The following is a 23,919-nucleotide window of genomic DNA, read 5'->3' on the forward strand; positions in this document are numbered from 1 at the left end:
TTTTACAAAGGCTCAGCTGAAATGCCTCCTGCCAGCTGGGGTGGGGGGACGGGGAGGCCAGGGCCCTGTGCAGCTGCAGGCTTCTCGCTGGCTGCCCCAGTAGTAGTACAGACAGGACGAAGCCCCCTGCCCACCCAGCCCGTGCCCAGGTGGGGCGCTGACATACCACTTACCCCCAGAGGCTGCTGGGCACACGAAGCCATTCTGCAGTAGCCCAGCGGCAAAAGCTTAACCGGTTTGCAGCGGCGCAGCACGCCGTGCTAGCCCGCACCCTGCCAGCCCCCAGTGCCTGCAGCAGGGCCCAGCCTTGCCCTTCGCCTCCAGCTTCTCACCCTGGCACAGTCCCACACAGCAGCGGGCAAAGCCCTGCGGCAAAGGGAACCGACAGGCACAGCACTGCCCCTGCACCCCTAAAGCTCTGGGTCGCCGCAGGCTCTGTGCCAGCTGTCAAGAATGATCCTGACCGCGAAGCATTCAGCAAAGCCATTTATTCCACTTTCATGCTCCCACAGATCTCCAGGCAGAAACCCACACGAGCACCCCCACTACGTCCCAGAGGGAATTCACGGCATGGCACAGCACCCAGAGCCCGGCCACACAGCACCAGCGGAGGGGAGCCCCTTCCACTGACGCTGGCAGGGGTGCTTGACCAGCAGCCCCGTTCCCTCAGCTGCGTCCACTGCGTCCACAGCTGTGTCCAAGTCAACATGGAGCATTTTAAAAAAGATGCCATTTTGTTCCTTAAAAATGAAACGGGGACCCGACGGCAGCAGCACGTCCCTGAAATCAAAAGCATAATTCTAAGGCTTCGGTGCCCTGACATAAGACATGAACTCTCTGCAGGGGGCTGTGCAGGTTGATCTGGGAAGCTCACTAGAGTTTAATGGCCATAAAAATACATCGCTTTCCCCGGCTTCAAACAAACCCAAACCCTCCCGGCTGGGCAGTAGAATTGCGTGGGCAGCAACTGCAGCCAGCGACGGGTCGGAAAGTTAGAAGTCTCTAGTCTCACCCACTTTTAATCAAGCACAAATGCAGCAGGCATCACTCCATCGGCTCAGCCACGGGCTGCTCTGCCACAGCATCTGCCCCCAGCCCCGCCGGCTGCTCCACTGCCTCGGCCACCGGCACAGCCACCAGCTGCTCTGCCACAACGTGGCTCTGCAGCCCGGCCACTGCCTGCTCGGCGGCTGCCTGCGCAGCTGCCTGGTTCTCGGCCCTCTCTGCCAATTCGTTGCCTGTTTTAGCGGGCATCGCCAGCTCGTTCGAGGGCTTAGTGGCAGGCGGGTTTCCTGTCACTGCTGCTGCCTGGTCAATGGCCGGCTTCTTCGGCTTCTGCGTGGCAGCCACCGCCTCGGCCAGCTTCTCCTCCGGCACCATGTTCAAGATCTTCAGGGCAAAGAGTAGCTGGAATTTGGCGGTTCCAACGAAGGAGTTGCCCAGGAAGTTGGGCAGCCCGCCCATGCGGTCCTTCTGGGTGTAGAGAGGGACACGGACCATGCCCATCACCTGCAACAGCATAGAGCACAGCTCAGCAGAGCCCACGGCAACACCAGCCCCCCCCGCCCCACCCTCTGCCCCCACACCCTCACCCCAGCACCCCGCCAGCCCATGGCCCAGCCCCACTTGCCGGATCCTTCCCCTCGCCACCTGCCCGATCCTGCCCCTCCCCACCTGCCCAATCCTGCCCCTCCCTCCCTCACCGACCCCTGCCCCACGGACCCCTGCCCCAGCCTGCCTGCCCTGGCCTGCCTGCCCTCAGCCCAGCTGAAGCCCCTGCACTGCCCCTCCCAGAGCCACACCAGGCCACTGCTCCCCCTGGCCAGCCCCCTGCGCCCAGCCCCGGCTCTGTTCCCCCTCCTGCCCCTTTGGGGGGATCCCACTGCCCCAGGCCGCTATGGGGAGCCCTGCTTTCCCCTCCGTGGGGACACCGTGGCTTGCCCACGCATGCCCCTCAGCCACGCCACAACCCAGAGCCAAGTGCCTCCCTTCACGCAGCTGCCAAGACCTGCCGAGCGCCTCGTGGGCGCGCAGGGAGACCCTCCCTCTTACGCTCTACCCCAAGGCATCAGCCGAACCCAGCTACCCGGGAGGAAGGCTGCCTCCCGCACCGCCTCCGTGCAAGCCAGGGAGAACTGGGGTTAGAGCAACACATCACCACAGCGAGGGTCGCGATTCCGGTCCAGGTTACTCAGCCCAGGGCAGGGGGAGATGCCCACCAGGATGCGAGACGGACCTCAGCCGCGTCCCAAGGCTGAGCGGGTTAATAGGGCTCTTCCCTACGTGGGCAGTCACCAGGAAAGGCTGGAGCTGGAGCTTGCTACACTCCAGAGCCTGAGACACAACCCCAGCCGAGAGCCTGACCTCCTAACGCCAGTGCTACGGGGCTGTGCGTGGCACTCGCCGCCGACAGCTCTACATGCGGTGCATTCCCCCGCTGGGCTGCGAGAGACGGCAGCCCAGCAGACCTAGGAGGGAAGCTGCGTCTTCCCTGGATCTAACGCTCAGAGCTCTACACACCCCCTCCCTGGATGTCCCACCTCCAGCCCGTGGTCTCGGGAATGCACCGCGCTGATCTCGATGGTATGCAGCTCCTCCAGGGTCAGCTGCCTGGCGTAGAAGTGTGCCACCACTCGATGTGGCCCCTCTGTCAGGTGCGAGCACAGATAGTCAGCTTCCGTCAGGCGCACACAGCCCAAACCCAAGCCCAGCACCCGATTCAGACCGTCCTCCAGGGACCAGTAACGGCGATCCACGAACCCCCCGGGAAAGCCCAGTAGTCCGTCAAATCGCATCTGCATCTGCAATAGAGGCGCATGGCGTTAATGGGGCACAGCGAGGGGGCGAGGGGGGCCGCGGGCGCCCAGGCCCGGCGCCGCGGAGGCCTCCGCGGGGGCGGAGGAGCGTGGGGAGGGCTCCCGGCCGCTCTGGCGCGGCCCTACCAGCTCCGGCGCATCCAGGACCGTTCACCGACACCGTCTCCGAGAGCTCGCCGCGGCCCCGGGAGCCCAGGCGGGGCCCGCACCGCCGGGGAGGCGGGGGGAGGGGCCCGGGGGCTCTCCCCGCCGCGACCCAGCCTGACGCTACCGCCCTGCAACCGCCAACTACCGACACCCCCAGCCGCCAGCCCTCAGCCCGCCTCCCCCGCAGCCCGCGGCCCGCCCCAGCCCGTGGGCCCGCCCGCCCCCGGCCCCGGCCCCGCTCCCCCCGCCCGCCCCCTCACCAGCACGGCGTAGCGCAGCGGGATGCGGCCGAACAGCATGCCCGGGTTGGGCGCGTACAGCATGGCGTGGCACGAGTGGCTCCAGCCCGGGCCCAGCCGCATGGCCTCGTACCGCGTCAGCGGCTTCAGCTCGGGCACGCCCGGTACCCCCAGCGTCGGCAGCGGCGGCAGCGCTCCCATGGCGGGCAGCGCCCCCATGGCCGCCATCGCCCCCATGGCCGCCATCGCCTCGCCGCCCGCCCCGGGAGCCCGCTCCGCGCACGCGTCGCGCCGACGCCGAGCGAGGGGCGAGACCGGCGGCCGTCAGAGCCAGTAGCTGCGCGCCGCGCGCCGCCGGGCCAATGGGCGCTCGGCAGAACCCGCCAACCCCCGCGCCCGCCCTCGGTTGGGCGGCCAATAGCGACGGGCGACCAATAAGAGCGGGCGCCACCGCCCGCGTCGCTCGCCACATTAGGAAACTGCCGCACCAGGGCTGTCGGCGCCTGCGGCCAATCACAGCGAGGCTGGGGGGGAGACGGCGCCGAACTGCACGCCGGGAAAGAGGCGGGCAAAGAGGCCGCGCCTCTCCGCTCCGTAGTCCCGCCCCCCGCCCTTTTGCCCCCGCCCCCCGCCCTTTCGCCCCGCCCACGACGCACGGCACAAGTGCCTGCTCCACGGGTTTATTACTACAAACATCGAGGGGAAGGGGGGAGGTGTCGCCCCGGGACCCGCCGCAGAAGCAGAACAAGGCACACGGCGTGGGCAGCCCCCCCGCCCCCCGCCCCCATCCGCGGAGCCCTGCACCCCACCGAGCCCCCCTCCCCAGCACCCAGAGGTTGGGGGCAGGAGGGTGCAGAGTCCAGAGGGGCTGCCAGGCGGGGGGGGTGGGTAGGGGGGGGCGCAGCTCTGTCCAAGGGCAGTGACAGCAAAAGGGCTGTGCTGGGTGTGTACAAAATATACAAGGGTAGCGTCCTTCATCTGCCGATTTTAACCCCAAATCTCCCCGCCTCCCGCCAGCCCCTACCCACCCGCCCCTTTGCCGCCAGCTGGCAAAAAAACATGCACGTCTTTTAAAAAACCAAGCTGGGCTGTGCCAAAAAGCGTGCCGGTGCGACACGCCACGTTGCATCCCCGCAGCGCTGAGCACGGGCCAGCCCCGCTGGGGACGGGGGAGAGGCTGTGCGTGGGTCTGGGGTCCAGCGGCAGGGGCGGGGGGGGGTCCCAGCCCCGCTCACGAGAGGTTCTGTTCGTCCTCCAGGTGAAGACACGTCTGCTCGAAGAGAAGGGGCTGCGTGGGGCTGCCGGTGCCGCGGCCAGGGAGCGTTTTGGTGAAGTCGGATGAGCCTGAGTGAGGAAAAAGGGGTTCTGAGTGAGGAAAAAGGGGTTCAGCCCTAACTACTCCAGCCCTAGGGCCAGGCAACAAGCCCAGGCAGGGTGCTCAGCCCTGGGGAGAGGACAGCGTGGGCCAAGGTGACCGTCACCCCTGCCACCCCCTCCTACCCTGGTCTGACCACAGAGACAGGGCTGGAGCCCATGAGCTCCATCCCCTCTGCCCCTGCCAAGACGCAGGTTCAGCAAGCGCCAGGGGCGGGACACAGGACACTAAGGGGACACGTTATCTGCCACCAGCCTGGGAGAAGCCAGCAGCGGGGGACTGGACTATCACAGTGCCCACGAGGCAGCAGAGCCCTCACCCAGAGGCCCAGCAGAAGCCAGTGGGGAGGGCAGGGGCTTCTGCTGCCCTGGCTGGGGGTGCCGGCACTTGGGGACAGCAGGGTGCAGTGATGCCAGTGCCAGGAACGGGAAGGGAGCCAGGACAGAGCCAGCAGAGCAGCCTCGTTGGTTTGCTGCCCCCTCCTTCCCTGCCCTGATGGCTAGGATCAGCCCCATCCCCGCTCTCGCCTGGCTGCTGGCCTTCTCAGGAGGGGTCCTGCTGCCCCACACCACAGCGATGCGTAAGAAGAACGAGAAGACGTACCAGCTTACTCCTCTATACCAATAGAGCAGGAATCGGGACCCAGTGCTGCCCAAGACAGGAGGGAGGAAGGCAGACAGAGAGGGAAGGAGACATTAGAGAGGTACTCAGAACAGACTGCGACTCTATGGAAGAAAACAGGCTGCAACGACAACAGTCAGGGGTGAGGACAGCACAGCGTCCCACAGCCGCGCTTGCCAGCAAAGCACGGCACCCCACGGCCCTCCCCGCTGTGACACCCCCCCATGGCAGAGGGGTGTCTGCTGCCCCCCATGCTGGCTTGGTCCCCCAGAAGCCAGCCCGGATGGCTCCCCTCCCTCAGCCGAAAGCTGGAGCACGGGTTGGGGGCAGGCAGAGGAGGCCACTGTCACAAAAACTGTGCCTGGAGTGGCCGCAGCCCGGAGAGGAGAGGAGGGGAAGGACAGAGACAAAAGGGTGAGGGAGGAGAGAGAAGTGGGGGCAGGTTACCTCTGCGTCAGCCCCCCTCGCCCACAGCTCGCTCTGCCCACTGGAGGAAGCGGGACACCGTGCCCCTGGCAGGTGGGCTCCTGGCCCACCCCAAGGCTGCAGCGTGCCGCCCCACCGGGGAGGCCACCATGCTCAGGCACAGCCCACACACCCCCCGGCCCCTCGAGCGCGGCAGGGTGGCAGCACGCCTGCGACCCCAATGGCGCGGCCATTACCTGGCAGGTAGACATCTACCGGAGGGTCGCTCTCCGACTGCGTCAGGCTCCTGTGCTCGCCACAGCTGCCGTCCTGCAGGACATCTTCCACGGAGGGTGGGCGGCTACCTAGAACCAGCCAGAGCGCAGCTGCTCAGCCCCCAGCCCCGCTCCGCAGGGGCGCGCAGCCAGGAGGACGGGTTGAGATCTTCCACGTGAGGAAGCTCCCCGCACCCCCCGAGCCCCAGCAGAGCCCGTCAGACTGGCCCAGGCCACGGTGCCGAAGGGGCCACCTCTTCATATGCAGGCTCATGCCCATCGCTTTTCTCTCACCCCATCCTCATGCCCTGTGGATGCTGGCTGAGCACCACAGACCCATCCCAACAATACAGGGCACATCCTGCATGCCCAGTACCGCGGCCACGCTCTCACCAGGACCAGCAGGGTGGTGCTCACAGCCATCTCCCCCTAAGCTGCGTGAGCAGACAGATGTGGCACGGAAAGCTCTACCTCTGTAGAGCTTATGGCAAGGAGAGATGCTTGGCCAATAAAACCAGGGAGATTTGATGATTTTGCGCCCCCACTTCCCAGAAGAGATGCCGGCGCCTTCCTCTGGCGAAGCCCAGCAGCTCAGAGATGGCCTTTGGGGAGCTGGATGTTTCTGAACCACGTTCATTCCCCAGCTGTCCCTGCCCCATCACAGCAGATTGGGACACCAAGCCAAGGCCTGGCTGCCCCCTCGGGCTGAGCGCACACCTACCCTGCTGCAGGGACGAGGCCTCCTCAATCTCCTCCCCGGCCGCGCTCTGCAAGAGGAACAGCACAGATTACTTCTGCGGGCTGGAGGCCTTTGCTGCGCTTGTCCCCTGCTCTGGCTTTCTCCAGGGCCAGGACCCATTCCAGGGAGGGAGCAAAGGGCCACCCACCAGTGCTGTGGCACCACAGGCCGGGAAGGAGGGGTTTTACAGGCAATGGCAGTGGGTGCTGGAAGCCCAGCAAGGCTCAGCTTCCACCCCTGCCCCAAACACTGCTGGGCTTGCCCAGGAAGCTGGGGTAAGGTCAGCTCTGATGCGGCTCCAGCTACGTGGCTTTCCAACGCCCCGGCTCCCAAAGAGGGTTAGTGGCACAAGGAGCGGTTACATCCTTCCCTGTGGAGCCCTACAGGTAAATAAAGGCAGCTGAGACTGCTGGCTCTGGGCTACTCATGCTACCACGAGCTCATCTTCACCCTGCCACTGAGGAAACAACGTCCCTTCACAAGGCAGCTCGTGTGTCCCAGAAGAAGCCCCCCCAGAAGAGCCCTGGCTCAGAGCAGCTCCCTAGCAGATCACAGACTTACTTCTGGAGAGCTCGCCTCTCTCAGGACCAGCTCACCCCCGCTAAGTGCTGGCTGCGAGTCAGAGTCCTCAGAGAGCTTCTCTTCATCCTCCTCGTGGATTGGGGACGAGGGAGACCGTAGTGTGCTGCGGCAAGAGAAACTCCATTTGCAAGGAGCCACAGTGCTGCCAGCACCGCAGGCCCTGGCAGATCTGGTGGCAGCAGCTCAAGGTGTCACCACCCCTGCCCTGTCGCTCCACCAGCAGCAGAAGCCAACACGCATGAGCAGGAGCTCAAACTACTGAGCCAAATTCACCAGGGCCCTCCGGTATCAGCTACATGGAGAACAGCAGCAGCAGAGCTCTGGGACAGAGCCAGGTGGTGCAGAGCTGCAGCACAGTAACACAACCTGGGCAGATCTGCCTCTGCAGGGAAAGCAGGAGGCCCAGGTCCCACGCTGCTCCTCACAGCATCAGGGGCTCCCTTCCCAGGAGGAATTTGGAACGGAGCACAGTGAGGAGCTCCAGGAACAAACCCAGCCTGACCCCTTCTGTAGCGAGGGACACGTGAAGGGCACCTGCAGCGGGCTGCCCACTCCACGGCATCCACACCTACAGCCTCCATCACAAGGTCAGTAGAGGAGGCTTCAGACAACAGCTAAAGGATCTCACTCAGCATTTTGTGCTCTGAAATTCACGTCACTTCTCTCCCCATTCTTTTGCTCCTGGGGAAATCCACAGAAAGCTGAAATCCAACAAGGTTTGGATGTCAAGTGCAAATTGAGGGACTAACTGCATTGGAAAGGAGACATTTCCATCCCAAGTCTGGATCAAATTCTCCTTGTTAAAAATCCTCTTTCTTCTGGTGACAAAGCCAGACCTTAGGAGGCATAAGCTGGTAACCTCAGACTGAACACAAGGGTCACGTCCCAATTATCTCACTGTCATGAATACCTGCTGGTCTCCTAAAATTCTGAGTTAGCGGTGCTAACAGTGATGGGACCAGCCAGAGCCCTCTCTTGGCTCTCAGTGCGTGTGGCCACAAGCCCTCAGGACTTGCAAGAGGAGCGGACCCCTCCATCCCCATGCTGACCTATCTGGAGACTTGCTCCGCTTGCCCTTTTGGTGGCTGCTCTCCACGGCTCTGTCCATCCCAACAAGCGGTCGGCTTGCCGGTGGCATCCCATCCACCACACCAGAGTAGCTGATTTCATCGTACAGAGGAGCTGATGGGATGGAGGGGGAAACGGAGCGAAGGCCATTCAGCGCTTCCAGCAAGGAAATAGGCTCATAGCCCGGAGGGATATTGTCAGAGCTCTGTGGACGAGAAAGAGAGGGCATGTTAAGAAACCCTCACAAGGCTGGAAGCCCTCCCTGAAAAAGGAGAGGCCCCAATGCAACCCAGCCCTGCAGCTCCCACACTGCTCCTGTGCAGCCCATTCCCATAGCCACCTCTCCAGGGAGCCTCAGCCTCCTCCCCCTGATGCAGCCACACGTTCCCCTTCGGGTTGTAATGCTGATGATGCTCCAGGCAAGTTTCCAGAGCAATGCGTGAGAGACCAGGCATCTCAGCAAGTCAGAACGTGGCTGGGCACCCCCCTGCCATACTTTCAAGAGCTGGACAAGGAGGGTGAGAAAGCAGGTTCCTAACAAACCTGCTATAAAACATCTTTGGATTTTTTTCTCCTAGAAGTTTTTCCAATGGTTCAGAGACCCTTCCAGCTCAATAAGCACCCCACTTGTGCTTCCAGCCCTGGAACATGCAGCTGTTTCACAGCACCACCAGGGTCACTAACAAAGAGTCGAAAGAGGGGAGCGTGTGTGCACTAACTGAGAGCCGGTCCTCAGAGCCTACACCACTTCCCCTCCTCCCCTGCTCTCAGTCCTCTGAGCCGCTAACGCCAGCTCTCTGCGCAGTCACCTCTGCTAAAAGGTAGGAAAGGCCCCACAAGGGAAGAGGGCAAAACTATACCAATTCCCATTCCCTCTGTAACTCACTAAGCTGCCAGTCAAAGAGACCCTTGCAAAGCCATTAAACCGCCACTGGCTTAACTCCAAAAATCCTCCTAGTTGTAAAGATCCTGTGGACTTGGAGACAAACAGGGTTTATGCTGTAACCCAGCAGGCCACAGGCAGCTCAGCCCAGCCTGCTGCAAAGAAAAAGGAAAGACTGCAGCAGTCCAGGCTTGCATTAAATTGAGCTGCTTCAGCGCTGTATCCTCAGGGAGGTGGTTCTATGTTGTTCCTAAGACAGCATGTTGCTGCTAAGCCTGGCCATGAACTCCTGTAGCTTCTCTGTACCTGATCTCCCAGTCACACAGCTGCAGATAAGCCTGCCCAGCAACCTGTTCCAACACAGCCGTTAATTTGGCATGAGCCGATTGCTCAACTGACCCACTTGCGGTCACAGAAGGAGCTAGATCTGATGGGGAGAAAAGAACGAGTAGCACCTGGAATAAAGCATCAACCCACATCCCCTAAGTACCGGTCTTGTGATGGTTTCGAATTTCTGATGAAGACCACAGCTGGTGATGGCAAGATAACAAGGAATCAGTTCACAATTGGTGCCACCTGTAGGCAGTGAGACCAAATGCCATCTCCACAAAAACCGCATTTCCAGACAGCAGCTGGGAGGTGCTGTTTTGTAGAAAGAAAAGTCAGAGAGGAAAAAAACCGCCTGGCTCCTGTTTGGGATATTTTCTTCTGGCTGTGTAGACCAAGGCCTGTGGGTTCAAAGGCTGCTCATTTTGGTTTGCTGTGGTGAAAGGTCAGAGGCTGGAGGAAGATTTCTCAGCCAACAGCTACAAAACCCTTGCTGCAAGTTACGGAGCTTTCAGACAACCCCCAGGAGACACGGCTCTCTCCTGGGACACTTACCACTGCAGCACCCACAGAGCCCACTGCTCCAGCAGGAATCCTGTGGGAGGCTTGCGGGGAGCCAGGTCATGCCCAGCTTTGCGGCACCTGAGCTCCAGACCTGACAAGCACAGTGAGCCACCTTCCTCGTAAGGCTGAGCACTCGGCTGGCTTGAGCAAAAGAGAACTCCTTGATATCAATGACACAGCTGCATTTGATGGGTGGCACAAAGGGCACAGACCCTTCCTGCCTGGGGGCCTCCCTCACCTTCCCCCTCCCTGGTTCCCCCACGACTGCCATTCATGCTGTCCCCAGCACAGCGTTCCAGTTACACATTGTCACACCACCCCAGAGAGTCCCCAACAAAAGCAGCTCCGTCCTTCCTGTTCCTGCAAAAGCAAAACAGTCCACTGCAGCCAGCGCTCCTGAATGCAAGACCTGGTCCAACTGTGCCTATCTGTCTTCCTCTACATCCCAGCACTGGGGTGGAACCCACAACAAGATGTGCCCATGCCAAACCGCCAAGGGGATGAGACAAGTGCAAGGAAGCTTTTGGGTGAGCCAAGCGGACAGCAGCTCGCCCACAGTCCTACAGAGCTACGAAAAAAGTCTTGGCCAGGAACTATAAAGCAGCCAGGCTCAGGACTTGGGGATGGTCCCCCAGAGTCAGCATCAGACCCTGTGGCAAGCTGCTTCCATCTTGCTTATTCCTCCACACGCAAACCAGGAAGGTTAGTGATCGCCCGTGCAGGGTGTGAACGTCTCACCACTGACATAGAGGCAGTACATGGAGTGTCGCAGCCTGTGCAGGGGCACGAGTCAAGCCCAGCGTGTTAGCAAGCCCTCGTGTGTGTGACACTTCCACGCGCTAGTGACACCGCTGGCAAAGAACTGCTGCAGGAGCCAAATACAACCAAGTCCACTTACTGTTTCCCTTCTAGGCTTCCTGCTGGGCAGGGAGACAGTGCTCACTTTAAGGGGTTTAAAGGGACACTGTCAAGAGAAAACCATGTTTTAAAGAAGTTGTTTCTTGAGGTTAGTGACACGAAGAGACACACTCCTCACCTCGCTCCAGATGACAGCACCTGCTTCCTCTACACACCATGCTCTGCTTCACAACAAACCCTCAGGGTTTCTCCCCTGCCCTATTTCTTAGTCCCAGCTGAAGGCAGCAGGGCTACAATGCTGCAGAGGACAGACAGATAAAGCCAGGCTTTTTCTGTGACAATATCCTTCTGTTCCCATGAAAGTCTGTAAGATGATCTAGATGCTGATCTCCCTCTCCTCACTCCGGTCTCATGTGTCTCACCAGAGCCAGCTGTGCAACAGCACTGCTCAGGCAATGAGCTGCTGCCCTCACTGCACCAGGGATGTGTAACGGGGCCCCAAGGCCACCAACACCACACTTTCCATCCCACGCTCCCTCAGCTGCCTGCTGACCCTGATCACTCTGGGAGGCTGGCACAAAGAGGCCTTTCTGCTACCAGCTGGGAGCCCCGACGCAGAGGGCGTGTCATCAGAGCATGCTGCCACACAGATGTGCATGCAAGTCGTACTGTAACCCCCATTTTCCCAGATCCCACCTTGTCATGCCCAGAGTCTGCCACTTTTCTGCTGGGACAAGTCCCGAGAAACCTGTCCTGAGAGAGACAGGTTTCTGTGGATTTGTTTCCTCCAAAAGACAGGAGGGCACTTGGCTAAAACCAGTCATATTACTAATCCACGAGAGGAGAGATCCTGGGTGTCTAGCAGGGCTGATAAGAGGCTGCACTGCTCAGGAAGATCTCACTCCAAGTCCCGAGTGCACCTCCTGAGGTCCCAGGGACACCAGCCATCAGGCTGAGCAACTCGTGCATGCACAAGCCGCCTGCTTAGGCTGAGACCAGCACCCAGGCTTTGTACACAGGGTTGCGAGGTACTTACAGAGTGCTCGTCATGGTCAACACTCTGTGCCAAGACAGGGCTGAATGACACTGGTGACAGAGCCCCCGGCTTCTTCCTCACAGCCCGGATCTGCAGCAGGGCACGGAAGGCTAGGAGAGAACAGCAGGCAGGTGAACACACGGCCAAGCAGGACCAGCCCACGCCAGATGCGTGCCAGAGCTCCTCAGCTTGCCACAGACACACCGTTGGCATGGGGGAGCTCCCCATGTGCACGGGGGGAGCAGGGCCACGGAGCACACCAAAGCCAAGCTTTTGGCTTCTAGTCAATTAATTAATCTAGACAGGGAAGAGATCTGCTGGCTGAAAGAGTCTGGGTACGCACAGCCCTTGCAGAGAACAGACACTGCCTACCTTGGTACAGCCCTGAGGTGCTTCAGGCCCGACACTGTACAACACAGTAAGAAAAACATGAGCTCAGCCTTGTGCAGTGCTGCAAGCTACAGGATGGAGAGTGGGAGGGCTCATGTAAAACCGCTCCGGGTTCATTCAGACCCCACAAGTCTCAGCCCTAGGGTCCAGGGGCACTGGAAGCATCGCACCTGCCATCGGCTGCTCACCCACCAGCCAGCGTTATGGTGGTGAGAGGCTCTGCATAGCTACGAACCCAGCCAGAGGGTCAGTGGCTATACTCCTGTGTCCAGCACAGAGATCCCTTGGTCCTGCCAACACAACAGCTTTGATCCCCACTCCCTGCCCACAGTCCCATTTTCTATCTGCAGGTCTTTAATATTGCTAGTCCCTCTGTGCTGAGGGCACGTACAAATGAGCCAGACATCTGTTCTGATGCAGCTGTAAGAACTTGCTCGTACATCAGGAAAAGCCCTGGCATTTCCCTAGGTCTTGTTGCACCCAGCCGCTTGAAAGATCAGCCTGGAGCCAGAGGACAGAGGTGTAAATCCATCCTCGCTGCCTCTGCAGTCCCCAGAAGCAGATTCCCAGGAAGTCTGACACGGGGGCACTTTCCAAACAAATACAACCTACTCTGCTGCACTGTGGGGATGAGATAATGCTGTTCCTGTGTTTTAAGTTGCTACTTATAGTCAAAGCTGTCTGGCACTTCCTCCGATAAGGTCTTCCAAAAGGTTACTGCATCTTTGCCAAGTTTGAACTGTTTAGACTTAACTTCTCAGGCCAAACATCTATCTGAGGCTCTTTTGTCTTTTCCTGAGAAGTATCAATTAGAAACAATCAAATACCTCAGAGACCAAGCACAGGGCAAAACACACAATCTGTCTATTGCAGCAAAAACACAGGCATTTTCTCAGGAGACTCCTATGCCTCTGTGCTTTTGAGAAAAGACATGGAAATCAGCAAGTGTCACCTGAGTGTCAGAACGGCTATTTAATTTTTTCCATCTTTTCGCAGCTGAGCAATGCAGGCATTAAGCAGATCCTCCTAACTCTGCTGGCAAAGCAAAGGACTCCAAATTGACAGTTATCTCACCTCTCCCTCCCTGGTGAAGTCAAAGTAAGCCTGTCAAAGGGGAAAAAAAACCCATGCAAAGTACTCAGGCAGCCCTCTGGTGGGGCTGGCTGCTGTCTTGGACAGATACTCTCAGGATAAAGCTTCTATGTCCCCTCCTTTGGAGGATTTTCCATCAACTTCACCAAAACACAAGAACTGCCTACATGGCACAGCTCAGAGCACCCACACCTCCAGATCCAACCCAGGGAGAGGGCAAGTGGCCAGGAAGGCACTGGACAAAGAGCCATTCTCTCACGTGCTCTCCTCCTTCCCTGTTCAAGGGCAGTTATTTTAGGTGCCAGGAATCTCCAGGTGCCAGTGGGAGCAGCAGCAATATTTGACGCTGAGCCTTGGGGTGGGGTATATAAAATACATGCTCCCTCTCACAACCTGTACTGACTGAACAGGAGTCTAGAAGGGAGAAAGATGCCCTTGTTTCCTGGGCACATACTCACGCAGCCTGCAGATGGGGCAGTTGTTGGCCTGGTAGCGCAGGGTGTCAGCACAGGAATTGCACAGACAGAGGTGTCTGCAGGGCAGAATGAGCGTGTCGCGGAGGTCAGACAGGCAAACCACACACTCGTTGCTGTTGTCACTGTTCTCGTCATCTGAAGGCTGCGATGAGAAGCAAGACGTTGGCACGTGAATGGTAAGGGCCATGCCAAACTGCCAAGGAACTCTGAAGCCTACGGAAATTTCCCACCCAAAAGTCTGTGGGAAAGCTGGCGTCTTCTTTCTGCAGCTCTCAGCAGGGGTTTCTCAAGGAGAACAAGCTCCGGCCCACACAGCCCAGCTACAGTCTTCCTCTCGGGGGTCTGCTCCCAGCTCATGGAAGGCCAGAGACCAGGTACCGTTCTGTGCATGCACAGCACCGCTGTCCTTCCCCAGAGCTAGGCTGTGTGCGGAGGGGAGCCCCTCTGGGGCAGGGATCCCTTGGCTGAGGGGATCCAAGAACAAACTCCTGCCTGCCAGCCTGACGGCTCCCAGGCTCAGCAGGTTCTTTGGCAGTCCAGCCTTTCTGCCCCACGTCCACAGAGAGAGGACAGCCCCAAAAGGAGCTGCTTGCTGACAGTGGCAGGCAGCAGGTCAGCCTGCTCCCGGCCTGGACAGAAGGAGGCACTCCAGCCATGTCTAAACCAGTTTCCACAAGTCCTCTGAGCAAGTGGTGGAGCGAGTGGTTCTCCTGCCACAGCATCTTCACCAGTCTCCTGTGCTGGCACAAGCTTCAGTGCAGCTGCAGGAGAACCAGCCTGGGATGCTCACCTGCTCACAGCTACCCCGGTAAAAAGGTCGGTGTGAGCCCATTCAATATCAATGTGCATCGCACCGGTCTTTCAGTCAGTCAGATCCCACAAATCAGATTACAGCCACCAAGCAAGCTGTTGCTGGGAGCTGAAACCCACTCTTCAACCACAAGAGCTCTCTTCACTGACACCCAGACCCCCCCAGTCTCCCACAGAAGTTATGCCAGAGCCCACCAAACTGTAGACACAGCACGGGCCACCTTCCACCTTTGCTTGGTCCTGCTTCGTGAGGCCCCTTTGGCCACCAGTGCTAACACATGCTAGACCATGGGCAACCTCGGTGTAAATAGCAATACATAGCATCTGCTGCTGGCACATCCACACCCAGCCTGCCTACTACAACAGCAAAAGGCTGCAAGGCTGTCTGCCCTGTCACATGCATTCCTCATCTATTTTGGGAGGTAGGGAGGGCAAGCTTTTTGCTTTTCCCATTAATACAGTTTGCTAAGTATACTCGGAAGAACAAAAATGGCCCCAAGCCACTTGTCTGATGGGCCACAAATGTGTGATTGCTGGATCAAAAGAATCATCACAAGACCCTGAATGACCCAGACGGAAGCCTTCAATCCTCTTAAATAGATACTGTGCAAGAAAAATCTTTGAAAAGACTTCTCCATCCTGCCTCTTCAGGTACTACCTGTTGGCACAGGCAGATAAGAGATCACAGGATGCTTTGGGCAGGACACTGCATTGCTTGCGGAGGAAATCCTGCTTGTCTTGCTCTGTGGCTGCTCCTCTGTTTGCAAATCATGCATTACATATACCAGAGTGGTCTGATCCTGAGGCCAGCACCTGGTACACTCTGCAGCCCAGGCGGCAGCAAAGGGCAGCTCTGCATAAAGTTAAAGCAAGCACAAAGCATTCACGTAATCTGCATGGGGCTGTGCAGCAAACTGGGATTAGGCAGAAGCTGCTGCTTAATGATGGGCAATGTTTCCGGTTATGGCAGTGGCATATACATCCCTTAGCGATGTCGTGCTCCCTCTTCCTGTGGAATGCAGGCTGCTGCTCTCTGGACACGGCAAGCCCTAGAGAGCTCAGTTCCCCTGCAGTGCTACAGAAACATGCAGCCTCCCCCTAACAGGAGAACATGAAGAAGCCAGAGGAGCAAAGCACAGATGCCAGGCACAACTGCCTTGACTGCAGAGAGGCTGTGACAGTGGCCCACGGCTGTCTCTACAAGCCTTAAAAATCAGTGCTCTGAAACACCCACGGGGCACTGATGCCCTTCCCTCCCAGCAATCTCAGCCCCAAGGAACAACCTCAAGACTCTCACACTATCTAAAATTACCTTAGCACAACTCCACCAACTGTTGGGCCTTTCAACAGTGAGGACCTGTCATCTCTCAGCTTCTTCAGTGCTTGTAGGAATGACACAGACTTGACAGTCATTCTGGGAAGCACCTCCACGTTGCCCTGCCAAGCCCCACAGTTAAGCTCAAAAGCAGAAGGTGCAGGTTGGAAAACCCCAGCTCAGGGAGCACAGCCTCCTGAGCGCCTTTACCTTGGTCTCTTGGTTGTTTTTGTTCTCGATGCCATAGATCTCCTGAAGCAGATAACTCACTCGGTCAACCTAGGAAAGAAGACAACAGTTGGAGTGCCAGCTGCTCTGTCATTGCTGTTGCATGACCACCTCCCTTCCCACCCTGTGTCAAAATGTCCATGTTACACCCACAACAGCCAGTTCCTCTAGAGCTACATGACAAAATTAACAGAAACAAATACTGCAAAGGATAGCTGGGAGAGTAAGTGTCTCCTTGCTCAAAAAGTGGTACTCATCCTGTCTGGTCTGAGCAGGGAGACCAAGTAACCACTTTTTTCAAAATCATTCAGACAACAAGTATTCTGCTTGTCTCAGAGATCAAGAGGGAATAGGTACCCACAGCTCAAATAAACCAGCGGCAGTCAGCCTCACATAGTCCTTCCCTTCGGTGAAGTACTGCTTAACTTTAACCAAGATCAACTTCCACCCATCCTTGTAACCTCAGCAGGGGTGCTGTGCCAACAGCTTGTTGCTGGCACATCGATGGCCGCACATCACTTCCCTGGTCATCACCTGGGAGCATAAGGTCAAGCTACTGAAGACAGACAAACCACCTTCCTTAGCATGAGAAGCACTCGAGGGACAACCCTACATCAGTGCAGTGTCATTTATTACCACCCTCAGGCCCTTGGTGGCAACTCTCAATTGGGGTGTGGGGTGGCAGAAAGTGCTCCAGGCACAGGTGTAAGTATGTCCCAAACCTGGGACATACTCCTCCAGGCCATGCCCTTATGCAAACACTGGCAGCTGTCTGCAAACTCCCCCGAGCAGCTGAATTAAAGCAGTGAGGCAAGAAAGCCCGACAGTTCAAGTCCCAGCAAGACAAGTCCCCTCTGCACGGTGTTCTCCCCCGTTCCCTAGCTTAACCAGCAAGTACAGCACGAGACACTTACAGCTGTGAGGAGCACCCTCTACAAGGATGCACAAAGATACTGGTCCCCCAAGATTTAGTGCTACACAGCAGCTTCCCCAGAGTAGTGTGTGTTCCTCTGCACAAAACCCCACAACAGGTAATAGGGTGAAGGGGTTGCAAGGTATCAAACTGACACATCTCACAAACAGGCGAAGGAAATGCTCTCCTGCCACCTCCAGTAACTGTCCAGTTGGCACCATGCAGTGAAGCCAAGCCACTGTGAACCCAGTGCTTCAACAGCTCATCAGTCCCAGAGCTTTTGGCATTTCTGTGTGTAATCGGCCTCTCCCCTCTCCTTTTGTCAAGCCAGGTGCTCAGACGAGCAACGGCTTTGCCATGGGTTTTCAGTGCTGCAGAAGATGTCACCTGCCAAGATGGGGGCAGGAGCTAGCTATATCCAGCCCGTTTACCAGCTCAGAAATGCTCTGAGCTGGGACGCAGCAGCTTTAACAAACTAATTCCAGAGTCTCCCTGTTTAACTCAGCATGCAGCTTACAGACAATCTGTTCTAGGCCGGCATTTCATGGCAATGAGGTCAGCTGTTGGACTGCTGAGCAAAATCCTCTGCAGCAGCTCACAACTCACCCAGGAAGTTTGGGAACAATTATGTGGGAGATGTCCTTTTGTAACTTGACATTCCAAAGAGAGTATTGTATATAGCATCCTGACTCCTCAGAGGATCCTGATGAGTGACAGTGAGTGCAGAAGTTGTCAGGTCAAAGCAAAGAAGAGGTCAGGAAGGAACAGACTAAAGCCTCTGCAGGAGCCTGCATTTGTTTTAACTGCTTGCCTCTAAAAATCCTCCTGAGAATCTCATGTCCCAGTAGGAAAAGGGTGAGCATTGCAACATGGCTCTGACTGGAAAGATCTCTAAATTTCAAAAGAGTAGGAGTAAACAAGGAGGAGTAGGTGATTGTACACAATGCAGTCCTTCACCTTCACGCTTCTCCAACCCATCCCGCACCACGTCATCCTTCCAAAGGCTTCTGTTGCTATATACAGCTTCAGCTGATGCACACAGGAGCCACCAGCCAAGTCCAGGTCATGTTTTTCTGCTGGTCCATCTGTTTGTATTCATCCATGCTGAATTTCTTTGAACAGATCGGTACTTACATTATAACTGATCTCAGGTGAGAGAACAAAGCAGCTCAGCTCATTAGCTGCTGCTTCCTGCTCCCAAAGAGGTTTAGAGATTGATGCGCACAAAAGGTACCTGGCAATCCTGGCAATGGTAAGGAGGGGAGGGCAAAAGAAAAATGATGGTGAAGAATGTACAATGTTATACAGATGGTTTACTCCAGACATATACTCTATACCCTTATGGGTGCAGATGCTACCTCAGTTGCAGTGGTACTGTGTGTTCTTCTAGCAAGAGCTTCCTTCTATTTTAAAAGCCATAGCAGAGAACATATAAGGACTACATTTTACAAACTGCCAATAAAAAAAAGTCCCCGCAACCAAACACTGAGTGGGAAGGTTACACGGTCTGCCAGTAAAGAGAGACAAGCACACACTGTTTCACTGCAGGAGTCAGCTAACCATACTGTGGTAGGGTGGGAACTTCCCTGGAGAGCACTTCCAAGCAAGACAGCCCTCCATTTGGGGAGTCCGGAGCACTAAAAGGAGAATGGTACACACACTGTGTTAGTGTGCACAGTAATCCAACACGGACTCAGAGAGCTCACAGCCATGTAAGTACTGCTTTTAAAAAAAAACAAAACCGCCCCAAAACCCACAAGCATGATAAATGAGCAGCTTTTCATCAGCTCACAAATGCTCTTCTCCGATCAGAAGAATATGTGAGAAAGAGGCACTGCTGGCATCACACTGCTCTGGTCCCTCGGCGCTCAGGCAGCCTCTTCCAGCACAGTGCGAAGCTCCCCCTTCAGAGCATGGCTCTTCTGGATGTTCCCACTACAAACCTGCCTTCACACGCTCAATAGACTCCCGAAACAGCCTCTGTCTCCATTAAAAATACTCGTGGGACCCAGACTGATCAGCTAGCCCAGAGATCATGCTGCAGCACTGCCAAGTTAAGTACCAAGGAAGGGAGGGGAGTGCAGGTCAGTTCAGGACGCACAGGGCTCCGAACAGACGTCAGGCTGGAGCAGCAAGTAACTCACCACTAGCGCTGGGATAAAGCTCTAGCAGCGAGGGCTAACACCGCTGTCACTAGGCAAAGCAAGGCTGCAGGGCAGGCTGTGAGTCTCTGCATGGCACTGGTGAGGCAGAGAGTGAATTACTGAATGCGATTTTGACATGATTAACTGATGTTTAGTGACTCTTCTCTAACCTTGGGACTGGAAGAAACGTCTTAGAGCAAAAAGTGTCTAATCAAGGCACTTAATGACCTTCTTGGTAGTAAAAGGCTTTTTAATTCAGATCAGAAAACCCTAGCCAATTGCAAGCACCTGAAGCCAGACACGTTTAAAGCAGAAGCACAGCACATACTTAAAGGTGAAGGGATCAGCCACCAAAATCTCATCTCTTTTTCCATCACATTTCAAGCTGATCCTTGCAGCAGGATCACTACTGGATTTCCTTTCATAAGCTGAAATTCTTGGCAATCTTAGCAGTTTGCAGGTGCTTATGTATTTCTCTCTATGCAAGACTGGTTGCAATTTCAGTCTTGATAAGGCACTACACAGCTCCTGCACATCACACCACACCAGGATGGGTTAAAAAAGGGCTACAGATTCCTGACATTTCCCCGTTTGCCAGTCTCCCTTCTTCCCTTCATAATGTGTGCAATCTGGTACATAAACAACAGCTTCAAAACAACCATGTCTGTGACTGCTCAAGTACTAGGATACTCATAGGAGACAGGCAAGATGAGCTAAAAGGTTTCACTTCCTGGGGCTGCTCCAAAGATACCATGGGCCCAACAGGGCAGTTTGTGCAGAGAGAAGACAATCTTCCAATAACTTATCACACACACGTGTGGAAAGCTAAGTTTTCAGCCTCCACATGGGACACTGGGAGTACGCAAAGATACCCTTTCACAGCACAAAACACAGAACCTAAGGAGATCAGGCAGTGCTCAATGACCAGATGTGCCTCATACTACTTAACACATACTTACGCAAGCCTAATTTACCTACACCTATAGAGACATGGAAGCATCAGCAATGTGCGTTGCCAGAAGCACCGAATGCCAGCAAGGCAAGAACTATAGGGAGGATTAGATGTATACATAGACCCTGCCTCCCAGAGAAGCACAAGAGACCTGCACCGTTGCTCTACCAGTCCCACGCTGCCACGTTTGCCCCCCTTACACACACTGGGCTGTGCAACAAACAATCCAACGTTAAGCCTTGCCAGCAGCACACTGCCTTTGCTTGTGATATCTGAGCTAACAAGCGGAGATCTCAGGGTCTCAGTGAACTAACACCAGAGCTTCCCACTGGGTGCAGCAGAGCACCAGTAGGACACAAGCAAAGGTCTTTAATCAAGCAGTAGACAGGGAACAGGTACTTACGATCTGCTTCTGTTTTAAAGGCTTCACAGAAAAACTGCCATCAACGTGCTAGCAGGAAAAAAAGGAAATGCATTAAAATAACTGAAGAGTACAAATTAAAACAGATTCATGATCAGAGCTGGTGTCTTCTAGTTAAGGGGAGGTGGCATATGTCTAACTGGGACAGCCTGAATGACTATCATTCCAAGCAGAGTTAGTGGAACAGGGTATGGCAGCGCTCCTTGTCTGCTGCAGTGCAGAGCTTGACAGACTTGGCTCAAGTTAAACCTGGCTGAAGTTGGTCGGAGCATACACAAAAATCCCTTGGCACACTGGATGCTTTCAGGTTGCAAGGAGTCCAACTGGGTGCAAACACTTCTTCAACCAGTCCAGCAAGACTTGGCAGGGGATATTTGTTAACATCCTAAACAACATCCAGTTACAGAGCCACTCTTGAGGCCAGAGCCTCAAGAGAGCAGGGGACTGGCATGAGGCTGAGAACAACGCTTGTCCACTGGATGGAGTCAGAAGCAAGTCACACGTGCTCCGCATTGCCATCTTCAGAGCTGCAGGGAGCACCTCGAGCCTTTCATTTGTTCAGTGGCAGCAGGAACGTCTGGGACAATTCTGTGTGTACCTGGTGTCAGAACTAGTGATAGGAACACCGTGCTATTTCTATTTTCTCCATCACCCACAAGGGCCAACTAAACTGAAAGAAAGCAACTACTTTTCTGTCACAGTCTAGAGAGCAGGAAAGGAGATTTAGGGGAAAGCCCAGCAGGCCCTGCTGCTGTCAACAGTTGCAGATGTGCTGAAGGAGTTTCAGAAGGAAGGGACAACAACCTTGCACCAAAAGACAAAACAGTCTTGTTCTCCAGGCAAACACAAAGTGCCAAGTTTCTGCCTTCGGAAGGGCTGCAAGGCCAGACCAGGCATAGCACCAAGGTTACTATTCTGATCTTAAAGATACATATAAATAGCAAGTTACCAAGGCCTGCTGGTCTGTCTGTCCTCTGAACATGCTCTGGTGATCAGCAGCAGTGCTTATTAGCAAAGACCTCCTCCGGATTTAGACCTACACTTCAAAATCTGCGATTATTCTAAGGATGGGGAATATATTTTAATCAAACAGGGAGGGGAAAGAACTTAACACGTACTTTGCCCTGTGATTTTTAATAAAAAGAAAGATTTTGATCTTGTTTTAAGCATTCAGTGGAACATGAGAAATAAAAAGTGGCCCCACCACACAACATCTCCCTCTCACAGCACACACAGACTAGAAAAGAAAGGGAAGCGCTTTCAATCCTTGAGCTTAGACCCGAACAGGGGATATAACCCAGCACTGATGGAATGGCTTGACCAGGTTTAGTTTGGTCCCAGTTTTGCCACATACCTCATTCAGCTCCCTGAATATTATGGGGGCTTTTGCCATCACCTTTGTGCATCCAGAGAGCTCAGAGGTTCTGTACACTAGGTGGAATTTACCTATTCCAAGCTTAATTAGGGAATTAGCCCTAATCTTCACCTGTTCAGGGCTTCCTTAGGACTGACAGGGCTTCCTTAGGACTGACTGTGCTTCCTATGCCCTCTGACTCAGCTTGTCACCATCCACATTATCCACCTAGGAGGAACAGAATAAGAGCTGGCAACTTGCTCAGGGATATGGCAGGAACCAAGCAGACTGAGAAACAGAAGTCAGCCACACGCCAGCCTGGAAGCGGGGAATTTCTAACAGCACAGCATTGATGCTGAACCCCTCGACATGCCCAGCTCTGCTCCAGCATCTCTTGCCTCATCTTAGCATGCCACTACAAGTACCACTTGCCAGGATATGTGTCTGCGGTATTACCACAAGCAGACAAAACACGGTGTGGTACGATCTTGCAACTGTTTTCAGGGTCCAATTATCATGGGAAGAGATTTTGTTATCGAGGCTTGTGCTTGGCTTAGCCTTACCATGTAGACAGCAGTCAGCTACATCAAAAATGACACTGAAAAGTAGTGGAGCTCAAAGTCTTTATGCAGGATATATCCTAATTCTTTAAAAGGGCTTGGTTCTACATGTAAACTATGGCCAAACAATGGTGCAACAGGGTCTGGACACAGCAGATCCGGTTCTGCAAAGAGATCACGAGGCCCTGGAAAACTGCACAGTAGCAGCCATGGTCAACACCTTCCACCCTCAAACATCACAGCCACTGAGGCATGCCCTCTCCACACACACAGGAAGCACCAGCTACAATTAGCTGAGTGACCAGCTCAGGTAGAAATGGTAATTACAGACTGCACAGCAGCTGCTGCAAGCAATTATTTGTACTACAACAGCACTCAGGAACCCCAGTCACCAGCCAGGGCTCTATTGTGCTAAGTGTTATATAAATTCAAACTAATGACCCATGGAAATGTTTACATATACAGGGACAGGGGGGAAAAAAGAACTTGTGTACCTTTTCAAATGCAGCCAGAAGAACATGGGCATGACCCGTCACCTCAACCACCACTGCAAAAAAGAAAGAGCAATCCTGGTTAAACCTTGAAAACAGCACAAGCATAAAATTACTTCGAGCTGAATTTTAGTCCAATTCACAACTGCTAAACCACCATCTGTTCTATTTTCATCTCCTCCTGAAATTTAAAACTTTTCTTATCTGGTTGGCAGGTCGGTGGATCTCCCACTCCTGCAGAGCAAGAACAAAACCCTGCTGGGCTCTGTGGTGACCCCTCCACAGACATGCCTTCAACAGTTTGGGAGCTCCAAACTATCCCACTTGTTTTCAGAGGTTGTAAAGGGGAAGTAAAACAAAGCGTTCAGTGAGATTCAACTCTCCTCAAATTCATGTTTTTAATTACCTGAATTTATCACAGAGATTAATAAATCCATCTGGTTTAACAGCAATTGGCAGCACTTCCAGCCATCTTACTTATTACTTTCTTTCACGCCAATCCAACACACTTATAAAACATCTATTTCTCATACCAATTTTGGACACTGAAACATCTCCTTCCAGTTCTCTGATTTTTTTCCCCAAACACAAACATATCTTCCTTTTTCCAAACTTGAGGCTTCCCTCTTCATCCAACAGCACTGAGAAGGGGCTCTCAGAGGTTTCAGTACTGCATTCACAGTTCCCTCAGCAAGTACAGAACAGAGGAAGCCAGGGTACAATCCCAGCCTCTCTGGCTCACACTCCCAGGTTCTGTTCAGATCCAACTGGTTGGACCCTTTGGCTTAATTACATTCAGACTCATCCTATGGAAATGGGAGACAGAGGTTGTGTAGGA

The 23,919-nt window shown here is 55.2% G+C and overlaps 2 protein-coding genes across 5 annotated transcripts in view; both read right to left on the bottom strand.

Annotated features, from left to right (window-relative positions):
- Positions 1-473: 473 nt before the first annotated feature.
- On the bottom strand, positions 474-3,503 carry NUDT16L1 (nudix hydrolase 16 like 1). The gene is made up of 3 exons (XM_056336209.1): positions 3,224-3,503; positions 2,541-2,801; positions 474-1,509 (listed from the first exon to the last, which is right to left on the bottom strand). The coding sequence occupies exons 1-3, from the start codon at positions 3,446-3,448 to the stop codon at positions 1,045-1,047; spliced, it is 951 nt and encodes a 316-aa protein (XP_056192184.1). The 5' UTR covers positions 3,449-3,503; the 3' UTR covers positions 474-1,044.
- A 365-nt stretch (positions 3,504-3,868) lies between these two features.
- MGRN1 (mahogunin ring finger 1) overlaps positions 3,869-23,919 on the bottom strand; it is a 55,387-nt gene continuing 35,336 nt past the window's right edge. Inside the window, exons 7-18 of one of the 4 annotated variants that reach the window (XM_056336387.1) lie at positions 23,085-23,137; positions 20,659-20,706; positions 16,229-16,297; positions 13,876-14,035; positions 11,936-12,045; positions 10,940-11,005; positions 8,249-8,472; positions 7,179-7,302; positions 6,596-6,645; positions 5,861-5,964; positions 5,181-5,225; positions 3,869-4,546 (exon numbers count right to left, since the gene is read on the bottom strand). In XM_056336387.1, the coding sequence (XP_056192362.1) occupies positions 5,185-5,225; positions 5,861-5,964; positions 6,596-6,645; positions 7,179-7,302; positions 8,249-8,472; positions 10,940-11,005; positions 11,936-12,045; positions 13,876-14,035; positions 16,229-16,297; positions 20,659-20,706; positions 23,085-23,137 (1,049 nt within the window). In that variant the 3' untranslated portion in view covers positions 3,869-4,546; positions 5,181-5,184. The remainder of the gene's footprint in view (positions 4,547-5,180; positions 5,226-5,860; positions 5,965-6,595; positions 6,646-7,178; positions 7,303-8,248; positions 8,473-10,939; positions 11,006-11,935; positions 12,046-13,875; positions 14,036-16,228; positions 16,298-20,658; positions 20,707-23,084; positions 23,138-23,919) is intronic. The other 3 variants (XM_056336385.1, XM_056336388.1, XM_056336386.1) reach the window with 3 other exon arrangements.

This window comes from Falco biarmicus, chromosome 4 (genome assembly GCF_023638135.1).
Source record: "Falco biarmicus isolate bFalBia1 chromosome 4, bFalBia1.pri, whole genome shotgun sequence".
NCBI classification, from domain to species: Eukaryota; Metazoa; Chordata; class Aves; order Falconiformes; family Falconidae; genus Falco; species Falco biarmicus.